Source organism: Rhineura floridana, chromosome 3 (assembly GCF_030035675.1).
Source record: "Rhineura floridana isolate rRhiFlo1 chromosome 3, rRhiFlo1.hap2, whole genome shotgun sequence".
NCBI classification, from domain to species: Eukaryota; Metazoa; Chordata; class Lepidosauria; order Squamata; family Rhineuridae; genus Rhineura; species Rhineura floridana.
The window spans coordinates 201,133,052-201,152,003 of record NC_084482.1 but is presented as its reverse complement, the minus strand read 5'-3'; the positions used below and the strand labels follow the sequence as shown (position 1 = coordinate 201,152,003).

General features: G+C 46.5%; 1 protein-coding gene across 20 annotated transcripts in view; it reads left to right on the top strand.

The window, feature by feature from the left end:
- Positions 1 to 18,952, top strand: part of TNXB (tenascin XB) — a 158,405-nt gene that overhangs the window by 28,051 nt on the left and 111,402 nt on the right. For 19 of the 20 annotated variants that reach the window (XM_061619534.1, XM_061619532.1, XM_061619533.1 and 16 more), the window contains exons 2-3: positions 14,323 to 14,773; positions 16,577 to 17,251. In XM_061619534.1, the coding sequence (XP_061475518.1) occupies positions 14,332 to 14,773; positions 16,577 to 17,251 (1,117 nt within the window). In that variant the 5' untranslated portion in view covers positions 14,323 to 14,331. Of the gene's footprint in view, positions 1 to 6,998; positions 7,051 to 14,322; positions 14,774 to 16,576; positions 17,252 to 18,952 lie in introns of those variants that run through there. The other variant, XM_061619529.1, reaches the window with a different exon arrangement.

The window sequence follows — 18,952 nt, the reverse complement described above, 5'->3', positions numbered from 1 at the left end:
TAGTGCAAATTTGTCCTAATAAACACAATTTGGTATGCAGGTTTGACTAATGTACACATTTTTGCAAGCAATGTATCCTAATATAATACATTTTTGTATGTTATTTTCACCAACATATTCATTTTGTGTACACTTTCCCCTAACATGTGCATTTTTGTAAACACTACTTGGTTGGAGAACTGCATCAGAAAATTCAGATAAGTGCGAATTTTGAAGGATGGTTGTGTTTCAGTTCCCATATTGTTCTGAAAAGTGGGAATTTGATAAATTCAGCTTTAAATGCAGACAACTGAATTTCCCCCCCATCCCTAACTGGCCCTCCCTCACTATACCAGTGAAATAATATATTGGTGAAAGTAACATATAAAAATGCATTATATTAGGATAAATTGCTTCCAAAAGACGTGTACTTTAATCAAACCTGCCTACAAATATGTATACTCTGCCTGTTTATAGAAATGTCAATGCCTGGCTTGCTCTTTGGCTCTGCGTGGCAAACAAAGGCAATGATGAAGGCAGAGGAGTAACAGCTAGTAACAATGGCAGAATTTCCTGAACCAGGTTGGGAAAACTGTAAACTCTGAATTGGAACCTCATAATCCTGGTTGTTGTTGTTTTAAAGCAGGAGGTATCAAAGCATTACCACAGGAATAGGTGGCTTGGAGTGGCCATTTTTATGGGCCCTGTGTGTGCCACAGCAGGTTAAAGACAATTAACACATTGAGGGCCCTTTTAATTAAACCCAGAGATGCACCCAAAGAGATTCACACCACATGGGCTCCAGATGTGCCCCCAACCAGGGTCCAACTCCTCTTGGAAGTTACACAAGCAGATTGAGAAGCCCCCCCCCAAATCCCAGATGTGCATGTTGTAATGTTATAGAAATCAGGGATCAAGGAGTTGGATCGAATCCCTTATGAGGTAAGTCTAAAGCACTGGGGCATTCTTTTTTTTTTACCTCAGAAAAACTAAACGATGTAATTGCGGTTTCCTTCAGGCCACACAGGGCGTGCTTGACAGAGATAAGATTTGAACCAGAGGTTTACGGTTTACACATTTGCTCCCTGAGGATGAAGACATACATAATGTTTGAAGTGCGGTCAGAGTGGCTTGGATACACATTTTTTGCATTTCAAGGCATTTGTCTTCTGGGTCCCGTACTGTGTGCTTAAAACCACTTAAAATGTTACAGTGTGTCTTCACCCGTAACAGCTGTGCTAATCTAGCTGATTGTTAATACGCAGCCAGATGGGAATAATATCCATATTGTATTGTCTTTATGTGCATTTAACAAAGGGGCCATTGCTCTGTGGCCATTTATTTATCTATATCCTGCTTTTTCTCCAAGCGCCTCAGGGCTCTCCTTCTCCTCTTTATCTTCACAACAACACTGTGAAGTTGATTATTTATTTGTTTATTATTAGATTTATATCCCACCCTTCCTCCCAGTAAAAGCGCAGGGGGTGCAAACAAAAGCACTGAAAACACTCTAAAACATCATAAAAACATACTTTAAAATATATGACAACAAAACATGCTTTAAAACTTATTAAGAGAAAACATGTATAAAAACATCTTTAAAAAAAAGCGTTAAAACATATTAAAAGCAATTCTAACACAGACGCAGACTGGGATAAGGTCTCTACTTAAAAGCCTTGTGGAAAGATAGTGAGAGATAATGACTGGCCTAACATCACTCAGGGAACTACGTGGCTAGAATGGGGATTTGAACCCAGGGCTCTTTCCCAGTCCTATTTCAACACTGACTCTAGAACTGAGGGGGGGCATTTGGGCAAACTCAATGCCCCCCTGTCTCAGTGTGTCTGCCCCAGGGATGGGGAACCATTTTCAGCTCAAGAGCCACATTCCCTTCTGGGCAACCTCTAGGGGGCCACATGCCAGTAGTGGGCAGGGCCAGAGGCAAAAGTGGGTGGAGAAACACATGTAAAATTTCCTTTTGTACACTAGGCTAGTTTCTACACAAGTTCAAACATCTCTGTCCAGGGATCCAATAGGCATGATCAGAGCTCAGGGATCTGGTGCACAGCAGGGCCAGCAAGGGACGTGGCCTGGGGAGAATCCAAACTTGGCTTCTGGAATGAGACATTATCTTCCTTTACTTGCGTGTGTTTGCCTCTGGTCTCCAAGAGACAAAATAATGTCTCTAAAGCAAACTCTGGCTGTGGAATATCTATTTCCCCCCTTTCTTTTTAAAAATTGTGCTAATTGAGTCAACTAGAGGGCTTTTATATGTATAAAAAGGATATCTCTTCTCTTTTACAAATAAAATAAGACCCCCTGCTTGGCACGCGGAGACGCCCTGGCTCCATCTCCAACGCGGCAGCGCCCTGTTTGATTGTTTCCAAGGTTGGCTTCTGCCCCCAAACATACCTGAAGTGGGGCTCCCTTTAGCCTTAGCCGGGGGTGGTGGTGGTGTTCTTGGCTACGATGGTTGAACTAGTAATTTCTGAGTTTTGGGGACAGAAGGGGGGTAGCAGAAAATGTATATTTGAGTTGTATTGTGTGTTGCGATTTTTATCGTATTGTTCTATTTATGGTATTGAGTTTTGGTTGGTATGCTTTTGTACTCTTATCTTTATTCTGTATATGTTTTTGAGATATATATTTTTCTTTTTTGTAAGTTGCTTTAGTTACATTTTGGGGAAAAAGCGACTAATAAGTATCATAAATAAATAAATAAAATAAGAGTCCTGAGGGCCAGACACAGAGAGCTTGGGTGCCTTTGTCTCCGTCAGGCTGAGTTTCCCCATTTTTGATCCACCCCCTCCCCCTCACTGTTGCCAGCTGTTGCTGCTCCTCTGCCTCATTCTTGCTTTTGTTTGCCAGACAGAGCCACTGAGCAAGCAGGTAGTGACAATTCCTCCCCCAACACTCCACCATCGTTTGCTCGCTCGTCCCCTCTGTGACAGAAAGAGAGGCGGATGGGCAAGCGGCTGAATGGTGGAAAGAAGGAGAAGGTCACGGGGGCTCTTGTCAGTGTCCTCCCTGCTGGGTTGTGGGCTCCGAGTGGATGCCTGAACATGCTCTGCTCTCTCACTACCATTCTGTGAAGGCAGAAGGTCCCAAATCCAATCCCTGGTATCTCCACCGAAAAAGAACTGAGACAGGGAAGGACCTTCAGACAAGACACAAGAATAGGTGACTTAGAAATAGATACAATGGTGGGGAACCTCAGCCACATGCAGCCCCCCAAGCTTCTCTGTCCGGCCCTGGGGTCCTCTTCATGCCATGCCCCCTCCCGAGCCACATCCCCAACGAGTCCAGCTTCACACTCTCCCTGAGTGTTTTTGCCAGACTGGAATGGGTCACTGAACTTGGATAATGCCTTTTGGTTGATTGGATGGAGGATAAGAGAGGGGCATGTCCATGTGTGTTGAAATGAGCCTGCTGCACAAAGGTAGAATGTACTTGCATTCCTCTGCCCCCGGCTCCTTGCCCTCCACTGGTACATTGCCCGTGGAAGGTTGCCTAGGGAATGTGGCCCTTGGGCTGAAACAGGTCCTCTCCCCCTGGAGTAGATGAACCACTTAATTTGCCAATATAATTGGGGGGGGGCACATCAGCTTTTATTAAAAACAAGTAAACCTTGTGGATTTCCCCCCTTGGTTTTAAAAAAGATGACAGAGGTTTATATCATTATGTGAAGTTTGGGGAAAGCAGGTGTACAGATGGAGATGCTTTTCCCCATAATAATATAAGCTGGAGTGTGTACACACACACACACACTGTCCTGCTCCTGTGCCATGAAATGTAGCAGGTGTCAACTCCCCATCACTTATTTCCATTCCAAGAAAAGCCTCGCCTCTGAAAATTTGGTTTACAGGGCTGCTGCTAACAGGGATGTAAGGAGGCAGGGATCTCCAACCTATCCTGTGTTTGTCGCAATCAACGCTGTTTCTGTTCTGCTACAGTTCAGCTTCTGCTAAAACCTACATTGTTGATCTCACTGTTGGCTACGGCCAAAGTTAACGGAATTCATTGTGAGGTTAACTTAATCAATTTTAATGCATTTCAGTGGAAGGACAATGCCAAAAAGCAATGCAGAAAATAGCGTTAATTTGTGGATTAAAAAAAGATAGCTCGTATTTGCTTGTGTGATTTCCACTCTTGACCTACGAACATGTGACCTACAGGAAATTTCCTCTCCTGTTTCTGACAGAATACTCCAACCTCCCTGGCAGCTATAGACCATAAAAATATCTTCAGATTCCTGCTCAGCCGTGAAGTTCACTGGGTGACCTTGCACCAGTCACCATCCTTCAGCCTAACCTATCTCACAGAGTTCTTGTGAGAATGAAATCAAGAGGGGAGGGACACACATGTTTGTATGCCACTTGGAGCTCCTTGGACGAAAGGTGGCATCTAAATGTAATAACATCTCTTCTCGTTCACCCCAGAGGACAGGAAATAATGGGTTCAAGTTACAGGAAGCCAGATTTTGGCTGAACATCAGGAAAAAAATCCTAATTGCTAGAGCAGTACGACAATGGAACCAATGACCTGCGGAGGTGGTGGGCTCTCCAACACTATAGGCCTTCAAGAGGCAGCTGGACAGCCACCTGTCAGATGTGCTTTCACTTGGATTCCTGCACTGAGCAGAGGGCTGGACTCAGTGGCCTCATAGACCTCTTCCAACTGTACTATCTGGTGATAATAAACAAATAAACATAAATTCAGTGGTGACAATCCTACATGCAGGGTGCAAGGCCTTTCAGATCATACTAAGAGTGCATCCCCCATACACTACTGATAGACTTAGAGTTACCAGGTCTCCATTTTTTGGCTGGAGTCTCCGGTTTTTGGGGGCCCCCGGCTCTCCGGCTAACACCCCTTAATCTCCGGACTCTCAGCTTCAATTTAAAAAAAAATTAAGTTTCTAGGTGGTCTGGTTCCCGAGATATACACCAAAATGTCAGGCCCCCCCACAACTGTTTAATCTATTTAACTGATAACGACGCTGAAGTTGGTTCCTAGTTCCCAGTTCCTTATTTGCTTGAAAGTTCAAAACACTAAAAAAGAAGAGTTGACAACTACAGCAACTTCAAACCAAATTAACATGTCTCTGAACCCCAAAATATATGTTGGGATACCCTGTATGATATATCACTGTGATCGGGGGACTCTCCCCGTCAAGAATAACAATACATTTATGCAATCAAAATCATCAGGCTTCTAATATTATCATAAATACATAATGTCATAAAATCATAAAAAATAAGTAACTGGGGGTGCCCACCCCAAATTCTGCTCTGGGACAGGACAAATCATATACGCCAGGAAAGGGGAGGGTGTCCTCTATTAGATGCCACTGCGTCCCACCTGGCCCAGAGCTTCTGCTGGGCGCAGGGCACGGAAGAGGGCATCTATGCAGAATCAAAATGGACAAAAACACGTAGAAAAAAATAAGTAACTGGGGGTGCCCACCCCAAACTCTGCTCTGGGGCAGGACAAATCATACACCCCATGAAAGGGGAGGGTGTTCTCTACGAGATGCCACTGTGTCCTGCCTGGCCCAGAGCTTCTGCTGGGCGCAGGGTACAGAAGAGGGCATCTATACAAAATCAAAGCAGAAAAAGACATACAGGAAAAATAAGTAATTGGGGGTGCCCACCCCAAAATCTGCTCTGGACCAGGACAAATCATACACCCCATGAAAGGGGAGGGTGTTCTCTATGAGATGCCACTGTGTCCTGCCTGGCCCAGAGCTTCTGCTGGGCACAGGGGAAGGATGAGGGCATCTATACAAAATCAAAGCAGAAAAAGACATACAGGAAAAATAAGTAATTGGGGGTGCCCACCCCAAAATCTGCTCTGGGCCAGGACAAATCATACACCCCATGAAAGGGGAGGGTGTCCTCTATGAGATGCCACTGCATCCCACCTGGCCCAGAGCTTCTGCTGGGCACAGGGGAAGGATGAGGGCATCTATGCAGACAGAAAGGGTAGAGAATCTTCTTACTCTTACTCATTTCTCAGACCTCTTTCTGAAGTGAAGGGTCAAATCTGTAAAGTTTGAAGCAGCCACATTAAAAGATAAGGGTAGTGCATTCCAGGCAGGGGGTTGCCAACCCTGCTTGGATATGGATGTCTTTGCAGAGGATCTCTAGTCAAGCTTTACCAACAGCACAATCCAAACTCTATCTACTCAGAAGTAAGTCCTGTTGAGTTCTATTGGGCTTAGTCCCTTAGTACGTGTGTTTAGAATTGCAGCCTTCAGGGGCATTCATCTTTACTCCCGAATGCTCCCATCTAACATCTCCACAACACTAGGCTCCTTTCTTCCTACAGTGGCCTTCTGGTGACTGGCCTGGCCTGAAGGCACTTCAACCCTTCTTGCCGAAAGCAAGTAGACTAGATTAAATGTTCCCTACCCAGGCTCCATGTTTTAGCTAAGATGTCTAGCTTAATTTCCAGACAGATTTTCTTTTAATTGTACGCCCAAGCAACTGTGACTGATGCTTAATGTATCATGCTTAATGACATCACTCGGGCCCACCCCATGACATCACTCAGGCCCGCCCCGTGACATCACTTGGGCCCGCCCCTAAAATCTCAGGTTTTGGGATGCTTCTGACCTGGCAACCCTAGACAGACTAACTGTATCCTCAGAAGAGTCCCTTGGCACTGAGGCCTTCTCCCGTTCTGTCCCAGTTCAGAGTCTTATTTAATTCCCCTTCAGGCTGGGCGTGGGGTGAGGTGACAGAATTGGCTTGTGGCAGGAATGCTCCTGCCCCCACCCAGTACATGGGGGTGGGAAGAATGTGTGGATTTGCTTACAGCATCGGTTGAAATAACTCTGGTAAAGAAGCGCTTGTTAAACTGAAGGCTGAGGGGAGTGGCTGGCAGGCCAGGCTGTCAAATCCTCTCAGAAAGGATTGGGGACTAATTGCTGGGCTTTGGGATGATGGCCGGGTGTGGGGGAGAGGAGGAAATGGAGGGAAGACGCGCAATGCCTGGTTCCCTTGCTCGGTCCTTCTGTAAGAGGCTATTCATATAACATGAGGAGAACAGGCGTTTAATTTACTCGCAGTAAGTAAGGGAGCAGCCCCTGGAGGGAACGAAGGGAAGTCCAGAAAAAAAATTATTGGAAAATAGCAGCACTTCAGGCCAACAGCTGGAATAATAATAAATTTGGTGCAGGCTTTCTCTGGAGCTCAGATGTTTGTTAACTCACATGGATTCCAGCAGTGCGTTGACCCGAATTGTGAGGGGAAATGTTAATTCCCTCTCTGTAGAGCAAGGTTAATTCAGGATAGGGTCGACACCATTTCCCCCCTCCCTTGGCAGGACTCCAGTTTCTTGAACAGCTGTGTAGCAGGCAGAAATTCTATTGGTTAAGCTTTCTTCCCCCCTCCCCTGGCACAGAGCTGTAGCTGTGGAGGAAGCTTCAGCTGCTCAATTCCATGCTGTCATGTGGTTGTTAAAGCCAGACTAGCCCAACTGGGGAAAACCAGGTGGCAATTCGAAAGCAATGTAAGAACAGAGGAAGCTGTCTTATGCTGAGTCAGACCATTGGTCCTTCTAGCGCAGTATTGTCTACAATGACTGACAGCAGCTCTCCAGGGTTTCAGGCAGGGGTCTCTCGCAGCCCTGCCTGGAACCTTGGGGAGCTGCTCCCAGTCAGTGTAGACAGTACTGAGCTAGATGGTAGGGATGTGCACCCAGATTTGGCCGAGGCCTGAGCCAAATCGGGCCCATTTGGACCTTGGCCGAATAGGGTTTTGACAGCCATGTATGGCTCCTGGTTGGACTGATGACCCAGAGTGACCTGCAGCTGTCAGGAGGCAGGGCATCAGGCGGGGCAAAGATGCAGCCACAGTTCTTTCTGCCTGAGCTCCACCACCAACCCACAGGCTCACTGTGGGTGCTGGTTTGTGAGGCACTTTCCTGCAGGGAAGCACCTTGCAAACCTGCATTGCCCAAGTTCGCTTCCTTGGCTCATTGGCCAACAGCCCATGGAGCAATCCTGAAGGTGGTGGTTTGCAAGGTGACTTCCTACAGGAAAGCCCACTGCAAACCTGAATCATCCAGGTTTGCTCCCCGGGCTCTTCGGCTGTTGAGGTCAGGGAGCAATCCCGGGGGGGGGGGGGTTGCAAGGCACTTTCCTTAGGAAAGCAATTTGCAGGGTATTACCCACACAGGATTGCCCCGTCTGCTGATCAGCTGTTCACCGGAGGGGTCAATACTGCAGAGTGCTGTGATGCCTTCCCCCCCAGCAATGCCTCTGTTGAAAATCATTTAAAAGCAAATTACAGAGAAGAACTGGGTGGCTCCTAAAAGCACGTATCTCAGGTGTCTTAGGTCCAGGGTAAGAAGGTGCATCTTCAATGTATGACAAAAACTATACAATGAAGCTGCCAGATATTTTCCACAGCTTGGAGGCTGCCACAGAGAATGCCCTCTCCTGGGCTTCCACACACATATCCCCGAACATCCGGGGCTGGTGGAACTACCAAAAGGACTCCCTCTGCTGATCTTAGTACTCAAGAAGGTCACACGAATATAAGAACATAAGAGCCTGCTGGATCAGGCCAGTGGTCCATCTAGTCCAGCATCCTGTTCTCACAGTGGCCAGCCAGATGCACATTGGAAGCCCGCAAGTAGGACTTGAGTGCCTGACGTCTGTAGAGAAGGAGGCAGTCTTTCAGATATTTGGCACCTAAGTCATTTAGGGCTCTAAATACTAATATGAGCACCTTGAATGGACCCAGAAATGAACTGGCAACCAGTACAGATATTTTAAAACGGGTTATGTGAATTCCATATGGAACCCCAGCCAGTAATCGGGACTAGCATTTTGGACCAGTCGACGTTTCTGAGTCATCTTCAAGGGCAGCCCCACATAGAGCATATTGCAATAATCTAGTCTGGAAGTTACCAGAGCATGGAGCAAAGTGGCCAAGTCATTTCTGCCCCAAAGAGGCTGTAGCTGGTGAACCAGCCAGAGCTGGGAACAGGCACTCCAGATGAGCGAGGCCACTTGAACCGCCAGTGACAATGACGGATCCAGGATCGGGAGAGCCTGCTTCAGTTACTGTAATGTGCTTTATGTGTGGCTGTCCTTGCATCTGGTCTGTAAGCTGCAGCTAGTGCAGAATGCAATGTCCAGACTACTCTCAGGAGCAGGTTGCTGGTAATACATTACCCCACTGCTGAGAAAGCTGCACTGGTTACCAATCTGCTAACAGGCCAGCTTCAATGTTAATTCACAAAGCCCTAAATAACTTGGGCTCAAAGGACCTTAAAGACCATCTGATTCCTTATGCTTCTCCTTGATCACTGAGGTCTTCTGATGGGGCATTGTTGGTGGTCTCCTGAGGTTCCACTGGACTTTACCAGGGGCTGAGCCTTTAGTGTGGCTGGCTCTGCCCTGTGGAACTCCTTGCTGGAGTCGTCTCAATTTGCTTTTTAGATGTCTTCTAAAAACTGTTATTATTTAGATAGGCTTTTCAAATCTAACATCCTTTGCCGACTAACCCTTACTGACATTTTTGGTGGTTTTATCGTAACACTGTGGTTTTAGTCGGTACATCACCTTGTGATTTTAGATGGGAAGTGCAGTTTAGAAATATTTTAAATCAGTCAGTGAATAAAAGCATGTGAAGTGGCTCTGCATAAGGAAGCAGCTGAGTCCGTTGCTGCATAAGGTGCGGCTGCGGCTGTTGTCATAAGGAAGTTTAGAGGATAAGACTCTGTTCCCTCCATTTGCTCTGGCTTGTTCTTATCTAATCCATTCTCCGTCCCTCCCTCCCTGCTGGCTTCCTCCACCATCTCCAACTCTCAGCCATGTCTCTGCTTGCATTTCAGAGCACCCCATGGCTTGTTTTTTCCGCTGCTGTTCCTGCTTCTCAACTGCCAGTTTTGGCGAGTACTCTGGGATCTCTGTCAGGCCTTTGTTTGCATTTCTGCTGTTCACATCAATATGACAAGCGATATCCACGTTGTGCTCAATAATTCCCTTGGTGGCTATCCAGCAGTTGAGGCTCTGCAAGAGCAAGCTTGAAAACCAGCCCTTGTTAGGCTACTCCAGCCACAGTTGCATTAAGGCACAGCCTCTGTGTGTATGTGATTGTGTGTATGATTGTGTATGTATAAGGGAGGGAGAAAAATTTTAATACCTGTTAACAGATGTGAATTTGGCTGGGCCTCAACTACACACTTGCCCCTATTTAGTAGGAACAGCCTCTATCTGCTGTTTACTTGTCTCTGGTAAACTTCTTTCCTTAAAAGAAACACCCTCTATTTTTATCTTCTGGGGATTTTTTTTTTTAAATGGGGTTGTATCTAGGGATGGATGAATCTGCCAATCTGGGTTTCTTAGTTCCTCAATTTTCCTGTCTTAAATTCAGCTCTCCGCATTTCCTCAGCAATTTGCTATTGTGTTTTTAAACTGTCATGGAAATTTGTCAGCATTTTAGTGCCAATTTCTTTGAAGAAACACATTTTTGTATGAAGTTTTAACTAATATGTAGTACCCACTTTTGCAAGCTATTCTCCTGAACATAATGCACTTTGTATGTTATTTTCATGAATATTAGGGATGGCTGAGAATTTCTCAAATTTCAAACTTGACACTGAAGTTTGTTCCATTCCACACATGGGCAAGCTTAATGGAGCGACTTTGTTGCCTGCAACCTCTGCAGATTTTCCCAACTCCGGATTGTAAACCACTACTTTGAATATCACCTAGGCAGGCAGGCTCTCCCTTTGCCCGACTGATGCCTCTGCCTCTGCTATTAGCCCCCCCTTTGCAAACTTACACATGAAGTCCCATGGGCTTCTGTGCTGCTCTGCTTTGGATCCTGGGCCAGAGATCAATAAAGCTGGGAGATGCATTAAAAGCCATTATAAATTGTATTATAGGGAACAGCAGCAGCAGCCACAGAAATGTCAGGCAAGTGAGGAAATTAGTTGCAGAGTGCGAGGCACAAAGACTGAAAAGGGGTCGGACTTGAGTCTAAAGTGTAACATCAAATTAAGGATATGATCCTAATCTTATACAGATACCACTGAACCTGGTAGGACTGATTTCTGAGTAAATGCACAGACCTTTCACTGCACTGCTGTCATCCTATACACACTTAACCCAGAAAGAAATCATAGCAAAATCACAGGGAGTTGCTTACTGATAGATAAACAGGAATAGGAGAGGGCTACCCTAGCCAAGGAGCTGATGAGAGAGGCATCCAAAGATAAACAGGACCACTAGGAGATGTGCAACCTCAAGTGATCGGTTTTCTCCCCTTTCTTGTGTCTCTGTGTGAAAGGTTTTCTCTTTCTCTGCAGAGCCTCAAAACAGCAGGAGGAGGAAGGAAGGGTCAGAAAAGGGAGAGATAAGCCTCACTCTCTCTCTCTCTCACACACACACACACACACACACACACTTGGAGAGGAGAGAGAAAACATAAAAGGCACAAAACAATGGAGGAATCTGCAGAGAGGAAGGGGGCAGGCAGAGAGGGGGGAAGAGAAGGGGAAATTGGGGGTTGAGAGAAAAAAGGAACACTTTAGTGAGAGGCGCTTGGGTTGCTCCTGCGCCCACCTGGGCATTTCAGTGAAAGAACAGTAGGACCAGTGTTATTTCTCAGGAGGGAAAAAAGTGATTCGGTAATGGGGAAAGCAGAAATTGAATGAACCCCAACTAGAAGCGCCTGGAAGGTGGGTGGAATAAGAACCGAATCAAATGGATTCCACCCAAATGAATACATAGTTTTTTGTGCACACTTTCCCCTAACATACGTATTTCTGAACTCCTTGGGTGGTGTGCAGCATTAGCCCTACCCAGAGTTGAGCCAGTGAAGTTTACAGGTATGACTAACTTAGGCTCATTAATTTCAATGGGTCTACTCTGAGCCATTGTTTGGCTGGAGAACTGAATCACAAAATTTGGAGATGTGAATTTGGAAGGGCAGCTGTGTTTTGTTCCATGTATTTGTTCAAGAAGTGCAAATTCTGTGGTTTCTCATTAAAATGCAAAGCAAATCACACTTTTTCTCCATTCCTGGTTGCATCCAGGGCTGGCCCAGAATATTTCTCCCCCATCCGTACATTTCATTGAACTCAGTGGGTGGTATCCAATTCTAGTCTTGCTCAGAGTAGACCCATTGAATTTAATAGACATGGCTACCTTAGGGCCATTCATTTCAATGGGCCTACTCTGAGTAGAACTTAATTGGATACTTCTGATGGTGAGTAGACTTGCCTAGGATTGTGGCGCAAGGCTGCAGCCGTAAGCACACACAACTAGGGAATAAGCCTCATTGGACGCAGTGAGATCAACTGCTAGGAACAGAGGAAGCTGCCTTATACTGAGTCAAACCATTGGTCCATCTGCCGCAGTACTGTCCACACTGACAGGCAGCAGTGCTTCGGGTTTTCTCCAGCCTTACCTGGAGATGTCAGGGATTGAATCTGGTACCTTCCGCCTGAAAAGCAGATGCTCTTTCACCGAGCTATGGCCCTTCCCCTACTAAGTAGGCATGCATTATTCATTGTACACACCCTGCCATTTCACACACTGCAGCTACTGGGGGATATGTTATGCTGAACAGCGGCGGCAGGTGGCTCCATGTCAGTGGGGCAGAGGAATCCACTCTGGGTTTTAGTCTGAACTTTCAACCTGGGACATCTCCTTGAAAATTCGGACTAAAACTCAGAATGGATTCTGCTACTGATGCTGAATGTTTAAAACTGGTGCTTTTATTGACATTGCTGTTTGCTGTTTTTATTCTGTTTTATCTTTCTAAGCCACCCTGGAAGTTTGGGCAGAAGAGTAGCCTATTGAAAAAAAACCTTAAACATATATTTTGAACTGTTGATAACCTATTGTAGGACAATTATATTTTCCCGCTGTAGCTTTAGTCAAAAGAACCATCACTCTCTTGGCTATTAAATGAGAGCTAATGAAGTATAGCAGCTGCGAATCAGCAATTTCGCCTGTCTCAACCATTTGTGTAATAATACTGGGTCATATTCAACTAACTTGTTGTACTAGTGGAAGGTAGCAGAAGGATTCCCACTAGTGCAACAGGACTCCCCCCCCATCCCTGCACCCCCTGTTCCAGAAGGTTGGGAGACACTCCAGAAGAGCATGTGGGGAGGAAGAAAGGAGATTGTTCCATCAGTCAAGCAGAAATGCTTGTATTGACCGATGGACCAATCTCTAGAGAGATGTTGAGAGTTAGAGAAATGCTGGGAGTTGTTAGGGAGCTACAGTACCATGCCCCATCCCCTAACTTCCCAGAGTTCCATGGGAAGAGGGATTGGTTGTTAAACTACCCTGAGGGGAATAGGGGGTTTCCTTACAACTTTCAGCATCCTTCACAGACTACAGTTCCCAGAATTCCTTGCAGGAAGCCATGACTTGTACAGTGGTATAATGGTGCCTTAAATGTAAGGTGTGGATGCGGCCAAAGACTGAATATAATTTCCTTTCCTTTTTTTTTTGTTTTCTTAATGAAATTGCAATTTAAAAAGCAATAAAAATAAAATACAAACAATTTCATATCCAATACCGATACATACTCTGGATACAGACACCTCCATTTTTAAGTCTGAGAAGTTCTGAATAAACAAGAGACCGTTCCTGTCTTGAGATGTACTGGAAGGGAATTTCAAAGGGTCGGTGCCCCCGCACAAAAGTATAAATTCCTACATTGTATGGAACAGATCTCCAGATGGGAAGGTATCTGCAGGAGGCGCTCTCCTGCAGAACGCAGTGATCAGTTGGATATATAAGAGAGTGAGGTGATCTTTTAGGTATCCTGGCCCCAAGCTGTATACGGCTTTGTAAACCAGAATCAGCACTTTCAACTTAATCAGCCGTCTTCAATGGCAGCCAGTGTCATTCTTGCAGCAGCAGCATAACGTGGTGGTGATAGTCTGCCTCAGTGAGCAGTAGTGCGGCTGCATTTTCTACTAGCTACAGGTTTCAGGCAAACATCAGGGGCAGCCCCACATAGAGCACATTACAGAACTCCAGCCTGGAGGTTACCAGTGCATGGGCAATAGTGTTCAGGCTATCCCGGTAGAGAAACAGCCGTAGCTGCCTTGCCAGCTGAAGCTGGTAAAAGGCACTCCTAGCCACTGAGACCACTTGTGCCCCTGGCAACATAGATGGGCCCAGCAACATCCCAGACAATGAACTTGCTCCTTCAGAGGGAGTACAACTCCGGCAACATTGTTCAATTACCCGGATGTGGGAACTGCTCACCCACTGTGCCTCCATCTTGACGGGATTCAGACTCAAGTTGGTGGGTCTTCATCCACTCTTATTCTTTTTTGTGGTCCCTTCACTCACAGGTCTAGAACATGAGGAGGCCACCAAGAACACTCTCCTTCCTTCTGTTCCTCTTCTGGCTGGGGACCTCTTGGGAAGCACACTTGCCCCATCCCTTCATCCGCTCCAACGCGACTGTTTTCTCCCATGTCTACACTATAAAGCTGGCAGGAGAGGGCCCCGAGGCCGAGGGGGCCTCCCCTGCACCACAAGAGGCCTTGGGTCCTCCCGGGTCCTCCCGGGGAGGAGGCCTGTACGAGCACACTCTGGAAGGGCCCGATCAAGAGCATGTGGTCTTCACCCACCGCATCAATCTGCCCACGCAGGCCTGCGGGTGCCCGCCTGGCACCGAGGACACACAGGACCTCTTGAGACGGCTGCAGGCACTAGAGAATGAAGTGCGGGCACTGCGGGACACCTGCCAAGCTGGGGGAGGATGCTGCCCTGCGACTGCCAGTTCCCAGGCCAGTACAGGTAAGGCCTCGGAAGAAGAAAGTGCACGAAGATAAGTACAGTACTTTTATCTGACAAAAATGCCTTGGCTCATTGGCAGAGCACCTGCTTTGCATGCAGAAAGTCTCATATTCAATCCCCAGCATCTCTGGGTTGGGTTGAGACAGAATCCAGTCAGAGACCCTGAAGAGCTGCTACCAGTCAGTGTAGACCATATGGAGGTAGATGGGCCAATGGTCTGACTCAGTATAAGGCGACTTCTTATGTTCCTATGTTTGCATGCAGAAGGTCCCCGGTTCAATCCCTGGCATCTGCATGTAATGCTGAGAGACTCCTCCCTGCAAACTGGGAAGCCGCTGCCAGTCAGTGTAGACAGTACTGAGCTAGATGAACCAATGGTCTCACTCAGTAGAAGGCAGCTTAATATGTTTGCATCAGAAGGTCCCAGGATCAGCATCTCCAGGTAGAGATGGGAGAGAACTCGATCTGAAGTCCTAGAGAGCCACTGCCAGATGATACTAAGGTAGATGGACCTATGGCCTGGTCTAGCTTAGTACAAGGGAGCCTTTTATGTTCCTTTGTTGGACAAACTAGACATCACGTAATGGGAAAAGTCTCTCAGCTCCCTTTTTTATATTTTACTGTAGCAACGGGGGACCCTGCAATGTTTTATCCTTGTCCCATTTTCTGATTCTTCTATCCTGGGCTGTTTGCCCATTTATTTACTGAGGGGCAGGGGAGGTGCCAGATCTGCATATCTTTTCCCATGTGAGAGAAAAGTTCCTGGGGCAGGGATGGGATCTTTAGCAGACAAATGGCCTGTGTGGAAAGAAGAGTGGTAGAATAGAAACGGAAACGTTCCTTCTCTCACTCTCTTCTTCTCACCTTCAGCTTCTCCTGAGGTTAGGGTGGCCAAGTATCTTACTTAACAGAAGTTAAGTACTTGAAGGCCTCCTCTACAGGGCCAGCCCAACCATTAAGCAGAGTGGGGCAGACGCCTCAAGCAGCAGACGCTGAGGGGAAGATCAGCAAGGTGTTGGAGGTCAGAGCTCTATGTGACTACCAAGCAGGCCACCCGCTGTTCCTCATAAGCTAGCCTGCTACCTTCAGCTGTGTCAAAGGGCACTGCCCTGTTGCCAGTATTTAATTTCAGCTGCCAGTCTGATCAGCTTCTGTACATGTATTTGAAAAATTGATTAGTAAAAGCAGTAGCTAGTGGACAGACAACAAACTCGAATTGATACTGGCCTGTTAGGTTGAAAAATGCTTTCAATCTGGCACCAGCCAATGGATCCTATCCCTAGTCCTGGACCAGTCCCTAGTCCAGCATTTAGTGTTGCCGTTCCCACGCTGAGGAACATTCTTCCAGCAGAGATTTATCAGGCATCCTCACTGCAAGTCTTCAGATGTCTCTTTTTATGTCAACAGGCCTATGCAGTTGTTTAAAATTTTCTTGTGTAGTGAGTCATTTTAATGATTGTTCTGTACTGGTTTGAATTTTTTTTAATGTGGCTGTACGCTGCTCTGGTGTCTTGTATGAGAGGGAGGTATATAAATACTTTTGACAAATAAATAAATACAAATAAAGTCAGGATATGAATGTAATACATAAAAATAGATAAACCTACCTTGGAGGGTTGTTGTGAGGATAAAATTAGGGTAGGAGAGAACCATGTACGCCACTTTGAGTTCCGTGGAGGAAAGGCAGGATATAAATATAATACATTAACATAAACAAACCAATTAGATGTTTATGTGTGACCTACTTTATGTGCAATCACTCCCCCTTCTCTCCCTCCCTATTTCTCCCATTCCCTCCTTTAGGCCAAACAGACATCCGCACCTTATGTTCACACCATGGCTCCTTCGACGTCTCTCGCTGCGTGTGTGAATGTGAGCCAGGCTGGAGCGGCCCCACCTGTGCTGAGCCAGCTTGCCCAGGAGGGTGTGGTGGCCCCCAGCGTGGCAAATGCGTGAACAGGCGTTGCCAGTGCCGCCCTGGCTACTCGGGTACCCACTGCGAAGAGCCACCTACCTGCCCAGACGACTGCAATGACCAAGGCCGCTGCGTGGACGGGCGTTGCACCTGCTTCCCGGGATACGTTGGTCCTTCCTGTGCTGATCCGGCCTGCCCCGAGGGCTGCCAGGGCCATGGCCAGTGTGTGTCAGGGAGGTGTGTGTGCAACCCAGGCTACTCTGGGCCTGACTGTGGGTCCCGGGCCTGCCCTAGTAACTGCAACCGGCGTGGAGAGTGCCGTAATGGACGCTGTGTGTGCGAAACAGGCTTTACAGGCCCGGCCTGTGGCACCAAGACCTGCCCCAATGATTGTAGCCAGAGAGGGCGCTGCCTTAAGGGAGCAGTGTGCGCCTGCTTCAAAGGATACACTGGGCCAGACTGCAGCCAGCTGGCATGTCCAGAGGATTGCAACGGGCACGGAGAGTGCCAGAACGGAGTGTGTCTTTGCCATGACGGTTTTTCTGGAGATGATTGTTCCATAGGTAGGTAGAAAACACCTCAGGCTAAAATCGCTATAGCCTAGCAACTTGAGCGTTGGATTAGCTTCTCACCCTGAAGGTATATTACTGGTTCCCTGACAGAATGCGAAGAGGAGACAAACCCCCTGATACCTCAGGTCAAACCCTGAAGTCTGTCAATGTGAGAGGAAACCTTTGTTTTTACAAGGAAGTAGTGGCTGTCGGCATGAGCATTTGTAGGGATTTTTCCAGGCAGCAAGGGGGGGGGGGGAATAAAACACTGAAAAGGGGGAGCAGGCTAAGTTCTCTCACAAAAGATGAGAAGAGTACCTGTACTTTTTTATCACATCCACATCATACATTTAAAACACATTTATACCAGTTTAACAGTCATGGTTTGCTCCAAAGAATTCTGGGAACTGAAGTTTGTTAAGGGTGCTGGCAATGGTAGCCCTGTGACAAACAAACTACAGTTCCCAGGATTCTTTGGGGGCAAGCCATGACTGTTAACGTGGTAAAACATGTGCTTTAAATGTATGGTATGGATATGACCTTTGTCTTTCTCATACTGCAATAAGCAAGTCCCCCTCTTGGGGTTTTTGGGGCTGGGGATCAGGAAAGAACCTCTTCAGTGGTAATACCCCTGTGGTTCAGCTGGCACCAACATTGGTCACCATTCGGTGCCAGATGAAAACCTTCCTCTTCCTCCAAGCTTTTTGACTTATTTATTTATTTCGTTTCATTTAAGAGCCTTAGCCCATATAGCAGCTGTGTGGTGAAAGATGGAGTGATTTATGTACTGAATTGTAGATTTCCATTTCAGCATTTATTGCTTAGCTTTGAACTGTTGCGCCTTGAGATTCTTTGAGACTGAAAAGTTGAATGTGTTGTTTTTTTTACAAATAAGTATGGCAACAATTCTAGCCCTGCTTTCCTGGGAGTAAGCCCTATTGAATTCAGCAGGATTTACTTCTAAGTAGACATAGTCAGGCTAAGTAAATAAAAGGGCTGCTCTTTGGAAACTGGGCAGATTCTGTTCAGACTAAGCATGCGGAGGAGCAGCCTTAGGATGGCCGTGTGGCCTGCATTACAGAGGGTAGTCCTCTATCTCGGATGGCTAACCTGTGTGGCCCTCCAGATGTTGCTGAACTACAACTCCCATCAGGCCCAGCCAGCATGGCCAATGGTCAGGGATAATGGGAGCTGTAGTTCAGCATAATCTGGAGGGCCACAAATTAGCTACCGCTGCTCTGTTTGAAGAGGTCCTTTATTTGGGCTGTCCAATCCAATGCTGGTTTAAAGATATAGAACCCTAAGAAGAGAGAGCGGGGCAGGGGCCTTGAAGTTGCTAATCAATAGTTAGTGTCTGGACAGCACACTAAACAAGCTTTTCCCACTGGTGGAACACCTGAGGTGTTCACTTTGCTTTGTTTTTGGACTTATCCATAGTGGTCTTTTATATTGTTTTTAAAGCTATATTTTTAGCTTTTTATGGTATGTTGTAAATTACTTTGAGATGAACATAAAAGGCTATGACCAGGGCACACTGATTCCCTGGTCACAATCTTTCCTTCTATGGTGTGATTTACTGTGTTTCTATTTCAATTGCTTTGGGGAGTTATTCAATACTAGTCCTACTCAAAGTAGACCCACTGAAGTTCATAGACATGACTAACCTAGGATCATTAACTTCAGTGGGTCTATTCTGAGTAGGATTTAGGGGAC